Source organism: Apis dorsata, unplaced genomic scaffold, assembly GCF_000469605.1.
Source record: "Apis dorsata unplaced genomic scaffold, Apis dorsata 1.3 scaffold_899, whole genome shotgun sequence".
Taxonomy (NCBI): Eukaryota; Metazoa; Arthropoda; class Insecta; order Hymenoptera; family Apidae; genus Apis; species Apis dorsata.
The window spans coordinates 46315-55594 of record NW_006264014.1 but is presented as its reverse complement, the minus strand read 5'-3'; the positions used below and the strand labels follow the sequence as shown (position 1 = coordinate 55594).

Sequence of the window (9280 nt, the reverse complement as noted above, 5' to 3'; positions counted from 1 at the left end):
TATATATATATATATATATAAAACAAATGGTTCAATAAATTTTATAAATTTTTTAGCTAATCACTTGCTTGTCTTAATCAAATCATTTTTATTTCTCTAATATTACAAATAATTGTTTTTTCATTCATATGAAATATAAAAGAAAGGTTAATTATATAAAAATATGAAATATTGTTTTCTACTTTTAAATTCAAAAATAATATTATATTACAATAAATATTGATATTATAATGTTACGAAAATACACGTCTAATGTTTTTTCATTATAATTTTGAATTTATAATACTTATAATATAATAAAATTTATAATACTTTTTACTTTTTTTTCTTTTTTTTTTCTCTCAAACTCTGGATGATTTTAGAATTAAAAATTAATTTTTTAACACTATAACATATGATAAATATGTATGTAATTATATGTATGTATGTATGTAATATTACTTAAATATAAAATGATACAAATAATTAAAGCATATAAATTGCTTTAAAATAACAAACATTTTTTAATTTGTTCTAAATTATTAAATTATGAATATATTGCTATGAAATATATTATATACATTACATGAAGATATATAATACTATATAAATAGAAACATCAAGTTAGTGTCAACTTGGCCGTGTGGAGCATTTTTGGTTAGTTTTATAAAGACAATGCATAGTTATACGTTTCGTGTAAAAAAATGAAATCGCTTTTATAATAAAGGTGCCATTATAAATTATGCGTGATATTGTTAGTGGTGATACATAAAAAAGGATAGAATGCATTTTTAGGATTAAATTATGAAATATTTTATTTCTACATGTAAAAGTTCACCAAAAATTGTTATTAAAAAAAAAAAGAAAATTGTTTTATGAAGAGACAAAAAAAAACTTGAACTAATAGAGTAAAATTAGTTGATTATGTTCTCTTCTTGGAATGCTAAAGAAAGTTACGATTAAATTAATGTGATATTTACAGGAAAATATTTAAGGTAAATACGTATATTTTTAAATTTGTATGTATATTTTCGTGCGATATTAAGTGATGTCCTGGATTCAGGTGGAACGAAAACATCCTAAATTGAAAAATAATACAATAAAATAATATTTGAATATATTGTTGTTGATATATAGCAAGCCTTCGCATCGTATCGTAGTACCACCCCTGTCATCTTCGTTCGAAATAAATAAACTAATATTTTGTATTTTGTATAAATATTTATTTTAAATGCGTGCGTGATACGCGCGCATATACACGCATAAAACGGCAGACGTGAATGGAATGAATAAGTGTTCCACAGGCACAAGTTGCCAAAATATTAATCAATTCTAATACATGATAATCTGATCCTGATTATAGATTTTTATATATGTTTATTTAAAAAAATATATATATATATTATATATAAATCTGTTGTGGTAATGTTGTTTCGAAATCGATTTCATATTTACTCCTCAGAAAATGAATGTTTCATCTTCTTCTTTTCCTTTTACCTTTATTATTTTTAATTTATATACTTTATATTATAAACTATTATTTAATAATTAATAATTATAATAAATAATACTTTATAAATACTTTTTTTAATATTAATATAAAAATGCGAAAAATTGGTATAAAACAAAAAAAAGAAATAGATAGGTGCGCACCCATACCATACCGTAGTTTCTCGATCGTCTATCTTCTTGTTTTATAACATAAAAAAGAAAGAATGACTAACAATATTTTTTTTAAAAATATTTTTAATTTTGATACCTAATTGCGGGGAGTTAACATTACCTTGAAACCTTAAAGCTTTTATGATCAAGTATATAAAAAAATCTAAATAGATATAGAATAATATGTAAAAATCTGTAATACTACATATATTTTATCAATTTTATTATTATATATTAATTTATACGACAACAAATAATTTAAAATTATTTATATATAATAAATTAAAATTAATAAAATTACAATATTTAGAAGAAAAGTATAGAAAAAACTAAATTATTGATATATTTCTTTCTTTTTTTCTTAATTTAAAGTCTCCTGTAGAAAAATATGAATTAAAATTTATTTTTATAAAAATATAATTTATATTATAAAAATTTTTTAAATAAAAGCCAAACATATCTAATTGAAAATCAGATATTTTAAAAAATCTTTAAATATAAAAAATCTAACAAGTAACACATTTAAAATAAGTATATTTTAAAANTAATATATAAAAAAATATAAAATATATAAAAATAATAAATAAATTATTAGTTTTTAAAAAGTAAAAAAAATAAAGAAAATAGAATGAAGAAGAAAAAAAAAAAGAAAGAATTTTTTTCTAATAAATTTCAATAATTTTTCTCAAACTTTGAAACTTTCTCAAAAAATTTTATCTTTATATGTATTCAAATTTTTATACATATATAGTACATTTTTTTTTAATATATAAAAGAATTATATTATATTGTAAATATTTTATAATCAAATAATAAGAAGTATTTTTATTTTGATAAATTTCTGATAAAGAAAATTCCAAATAAATAATGTATCTTCATGACATTCATTTCCACTAACTTGAAATAAATATAGAATTTCGCATTACAAATAATTAATTATTTTAACATTAATATAACAGTTGAAAGTGAAACAAAGTTCAAGAAAAACGAATTCTATAAAAAAAAATTTCTTTTACAAGTAACACGAGCTATGTGAAAAAAAAAAAAATACAATTAAAAATGAGACGAAACCTAATTTTCAGATTCGTAAAACTTGAATTCGAAACTAAGGTTTCAAAATATTCGAAATTTTCAGAACTCAAAATCTTTTTTCTCCTCCTCTTTTTTTCTTTTTAAAGATTTTGTCAAGAAATTTTAATTAATTTTAATTTTTGAAATTCTCCAAATACAAATTGGTAGTCAAATTAGTAATAAAAACTACTATCATTTTTTTTAATTTACAAAAGTTTCGATTTCTCTATAGAAACTATTGTAATGTAAAATCAATTAAAATAAATTAAACGTTTTAAACATTTAAGATTAGTATTGATTAAATAAAAATAAAATCATATTACATTCAATTCTTACAATCGCAAAATTAGCAAAAAATTTCGAAACTTTTGAATTTCAAAGAGTTTTAAAATTTCGAGTATCATATTTCTAAATATAATATCTAACATTGTGATATCTATATATCTGTATCTTTATATAATATATATGAATATTAATGTATAGAGATACATGGTATATAGATATTACAAAAAATAGAGAAAATCGGAATAAAATATATAAAAATGATACGTTTCTAGAAAACTAACCTTTTCGCGGAGGCGCGTATAGTATTGCGATTGCGCTCTCCGGATTCACGACAAAGCACCAGCCCTTTGATAAGGGTGCTCGCGAATCTGACCCAAGTGCCTACGTTGTTTCGCAGCGGCTGCTGCACCTGTCCCCAACATACAAATGTGTATAATTCATCTGCTTCCATATGCATATATCAATTTCCAGTCCTCGGCAGGTCACTTAACCGCCGCTATAAACAATAATAGTAAATTAAAATTATCCATAAGTTGATAATTAAAACGCAAACCAATACTTTTTTGTCATATATTTTCCATGTATTTTCTTTTTTTCTATTTAAATTTTATATTTCATATTTGCATGTGCGATATGATAAATCAAGAAATTTTCTTTGTCTTTTATCAGTTTGCGTTCAATCAAATTTTTAAATTCGAAATAGAAATATATATTTCATATCATATATATCATATTTGTATTATATTTCATACATGATATATCTGATATGTCCGATATATTAATTAATATAAAAGTGCCATAGTATAATATATATAAGTATATGTACATGTGTATTAATTATTAATAAATATTATTTTAACGTTTTGGTATGTATATTTAGAGTATTTTTATCATTCTAAAATTTTAATTTTTTTCATTAATTTATAAATAATTAATACTTTACACTTGTATATATAAAAAAAAACAAGCAGGAAAAATATATATTTAACAGTAAAACATTAATTATATTAAATTGTCGTTATTTTTTAACATTCGAAATTTATAGAATATTTATTAATATAATTATCTATTAATTTATTAATAATTATCTATTAATTAAACTTAGAATACTTAAACTACTAGCACGCATATATGTCTATTTGAAAATTGTTTAGAATGAATTATAGTTAATTATAAGTCATTTAATCACTAATTTCTTATAATATTTATAATACTTTTAATTTATCTTAATATTTATGAATTTGCAAAACCTGATGAATTTTTATATAAGAGTTCAGATAGATCAATATGACTTCTTTTAGAAATGAATTGATTATCGATCTTATACTTTGTTATTTAAATATGAAAATATCAATTTCATTGACACTTTAAAAATATATTTGTTTCATGTATAATCATCGTAAAAATAATATCAATGAAATATTAAATATGTGTATTACAAATTTTCATTTTTTTTTTCTTATTATCTATCGAATACATAATATATTAATACATAATAGTAATATAAGTGCATAAAAATATTTGGTCCCTAAAATATTGTTTTTATTGTTACTTTTTAAATCTATATGAAGTAAAAGTTTGTTAAAATAAAAAAGTTTAATAAAATAAATTTCTATATATTTTATATTTTATATTTAAATTGCATTTAATTATTATTGAAGTAATTCTAAAATAAAAATTTGTTTAAAATACATTTGAGACTTTTTAGTATTAAATATAAAATATTGTGACATATTAAAAAAACTTAATATCTTATTTCTTATTAATATTTAGTTTTCAAATTTTTTTTTTCATTTTTGAATCTGTGTAATTTTTATAAAAATATTGAAAATAAATTTTATTTTTTTAAAGAAAGAACAAATAATATAAAATATAATAAGACAATTTAAAAATATAACTAAAAATATAGTTTTGGTATAAAAAATTCAGAAAATATTTTCTAAAATATATAATCTTATTAATATAATACTATTGATGAATATGAACTATTTTTGGTTTTGATAAATTTTATATTTAATCAATTTTGAATTATTTTTTAAAAAAAAATTTTACTATAATATAAACCTAAAAAATTTATATTTTATGTGTTAATGTAATATTTTTTTTAAGCGATGATTAGTAAAAAAAAAAATCTATTGACATATAAAAAAGATTGATTTTCTTTTAAATGATATACATGTACATATCATAATTATTTTCTAAGTTTTGGTGATAGTCATTTATAACAATCATTTCCTCTATTGCTATAAAAAAATAGTGATTTATTTATAAATCACATTCAATTATTTTCAGAAAATAAATATGGATAAAGTAAAAATATATAAAAAAATATCTATTTTTAATTTCTAAGTGATAACTATTATTTATGCATAAAATACAATTTCTAGATTTAAATATATCTATTATATGTTTCTTTCTCAGGAGAAAGATATATACAAAATATTTTTGTATGATAATTCTCTATATTCAATATATGACAAGAATTGAGCGCAATTTATTCATTTCAATTTAATTTTCTTAATTCTTAAATAATTTATTTTTATTTTATACACACCTAATGTATGCTTTAGCTCCAATACATATATTGAATTTTTCAAAAACATTGTAATCATATATTTGAAAAATATTTATTTACATAATTTATGATTTCAATATAGTTTTCAATATGATTTAAAAAGATAAAAAATAAAATAACGAAAACTAATAAAAACGAAATAAATAGATAATATAATATATTTTTATACATATAATTAAAAATATTTAATATATCTAATTATATAATTTTTATAGAAAACAATTATTCACATAGAATAAAAGAACTAGAAATATAGATGTGCATTTGTAAATTATGTATCAAACTATTGTACACTAAATTTTACATAAATTTAATAAGCGTACATTTAATGTTTATTTATTTTTTATAGTATAAAATTTTAATAAATAATAATAATATCATATATAAATATAAGAAATGGCCTTAAGATATTTTCATTTTTCAAATGCGATATAACTTTTAAATTTATTTATATCTTGTGAAAGGCCTTAAAATACTTTAGAACTGAAAATAAACAAATTTCTCGCATCAATGAGAATGAGTAAAATAGATATAATAAACATTTAAAAATATAATTCCACAATGAATAACAGTTAAATTTATAATATTTCAAAATTTGCAATAATAAATAAAATATATTAAATTACATTTTATGTTAATGAAATTTATAATATTAATAAAATTTATAATTGACTTATTGCATTTATAAAAATTAAATTCATTTGTATAATATATCATATTAATTAAATAAAAAAACTGAAAATATAGAAAGAAAAGAGATATATTTAATGTTTTCTTTGACGAGAAATTAGTTTATTTCTTTTCTTATTCCTAATTCCTATTCTTTAAATTATATTAATATCAATAATTTTATTAAAATTATAATAATAAATAATATTTGATTATTTCATTAAATATTCATTATATAATATATATTTATACATATATTTATATATATAAATATATAATCAATATGGCAATGCACCACAGAATCGAACATACAGATGTATTGACATGTGCACATTCGTTCTTTTATATCCTTTTAAATAATACAAATAAAATATGTTGCATGTCATAAGATTTGATATATTTAAAAAATAAAACTCTCTTTTAATAATGTGAAATATAAAAACATTAATATTTACATATTAAACATAAATATATATAAATATTCTATATCCAAAATTAAATTATTTATATCTAATTTTTCGATCGATGTTTTAGAAGTTTTTTTTTTCTAAAAAAAATTCATATAAAACCGACTCTTTTTTTTATATTCATAATTCCAAAATTTAACTTATTATTTTATATGAGCAATATATATCATCAATCATAATTTTTAAATTACATTTGAATTTATTTATATTATTTCGATCTATTTAATTAAAATAGATATAATAATTAATATTTTATTTTACGAATAATACGAATATTTTATATATCAGGAATTTTTTTAAATAAAATATCAAAGTTTTATTGAATTTTTGATTATAAATTCTTTTATATTCTTTTATATAATATATGAGCATATTATAATATTTAAATGCAATAAGAAAATGATAATAGATATAAGAATATAAATAAAATATATAAAAATTATAAATAAAAAACAAATAATATAATAAAAAATTGTGTAATGAATATAAAATAATATAAAAAATACAATTTTACGAAAAATAAATTTCAATCAATCTAATCTTTAATAAATAATTTAATTTTGATAATTATTTGTTCATGTACGTATTTATATAGAGAAAATTATTATTATTTTCAATTATAGTAAGATTTATAATTGAATAGTATTATAATTGAGAGTATTTTATTTTTCAAACATATCATACCTATTGAACACATTGATGATTTACACTATGTATAATAAATGGTAACGAATGTATGAGTGTAATTTGTCATACGATAATCGAGTATTTTATTGACAAAGAGAAGATTCGTCTTCATTTTTTAATCGATACGATTATGCGTAACTATGTATATACATATATGCGAATCGATTTCTTATATTAATCGCGTAAGAATTTGAATACTGTACGTATTAAAATCTTGTTTTAAACAATTAATGAAATTCGAGTATATAAAACAAAAGTGTTAAAATATCTTAAAAAATCTCAAGAGAACATCATTTTAAAACCACATATCATGTAATAAATTTTGAATAAAAATGTGATTAAACTTTTTTAAATCATAATATGATTTTAATAAATTTGTAATTATATAAATAGAATTTATAATTCTATTAAATAATATAGAAACTTTAACAATAAAAATTTAACAATATACAACCTTTAAGGAAATAATTCTTTTACCATTGAGAGTAAAAGAAAAAACAGTCATATACCGGATATAAATAAGTAACATTGTTACTCAAAATATAAAAGAACATAAATTATTTATAATTTTACGAAATTATTCCAAAAATTATTTTAATATTTGGAAAAAATAATCTAAAAATTAAATAAGAGACTTTTTCTTGTCAAAATCAATATTTTTTTGTTTTGTATAAATACGCGATATGATACAAAAATTTATATTACACATTTAGTACTTTAGTATCTAGCAATTATTATAATCCCTTTTTTGGAACTCCACGACTTTCTCGTTACGATATGCATATTATATCAAATATTTCTACTAGCTGCTGTTTCAGAAATGCGAATTGTAATATTATTGAATAATTAACCATTGTTAAATAATTATCAAAACTGATACGACTAGCAAATGACTGATGTGAATTTCTTAATATAAACCTTCAATAATATAATAAAATAATACTATTATCCTATTATCTGAAATAATATCAAATTTTTAATTTTTTTACTAACTAATGAATTCTGATATTAAAATCATCATGATTTCCATGCCAATCAGAATAATAATCACAAATTTAATGTAATAATATCAAAAACAATAATAACATTAATAAAAGATTATACCAATAATAATAAAAAGATAATATGTAATGATAATAGAATTCTATAATAATAATGATAATATTAATTATAAATAATAATAATATCAATAATTATAATGATAATCGCCTTTAAGTGCGATAAAATAATTTACGATATAACTTTTTTACGATATATACAAAAAAATACATATAAACACATATGTAAAAATGTATTTTTTTGTTTATTAATGGAGAATCCTTTTATTATTTTTATTTTCAAAAAAAATATGTATGTATTTATATATATATGCTAACATTATTATACAGAGTAACCATTATTATGCTTTTAACTTCTAAAAAATTTTTTTAAGAAAGTTTTCACAATATCCTTTATTCGTAACATTGAATTCTAATAAATTTAAAAGATTAATATTTTAACATTAATAAAGTATTATGTAATTGTTTATATAAAAATTAAGAATAAAAATTGTAAAAATATATAATTTTATAATAAATATCTCAAATATTTAATAAGTTTGTTTTTATATAAATAAATATTTAATTTTTTAAATATATACAATATATTGAAAAATATAATTTAATTTTCAATTTGATATTTGATATTATTTATTACTATTTAACTTTTCAATTATTTATTTAGATCAATAGAAGATTTAAAATTGAGTAGGATACTCTGTATACAAAATCATACCATCATATGGAATTAAATATAAAATAAAATTTTAACAACAATTTTTTTTTTGTAAAGTATATAAATGTAGAATTACTTAAATATATTTAAAGAAAACAGAAAAAAGACGATT

General features: G+C 17.9%; 1 protein-coding gene across 7 annotated transcripts in view; it reads right to left on the bottom strand.

Annotated features, from left to right (window-relative positions):
* LOC102674546 (protein held out wings) overlaps positions 1–9280 on the bottom strand; it is a 30417-nt gene that overhangs the window by 1757 nt on the left and 19380 nt on the right. For all 7 annotated transcript variants that reach the window (XM_006623526.2, XM_031514150.1, XM_006623528.2 and 4 more), the window contains one exon: positions 3279–3406. In XM_006623526.2, coding sequence (XP_006623589.1) covers positions 3324–3406 — 83 coding nt within the window. In that variant the 3' untranslated portion in view covers positions 3279–3323. The remainder of the gene's footprint in view (positions 1–3278; positions 3407–9280) is intronic.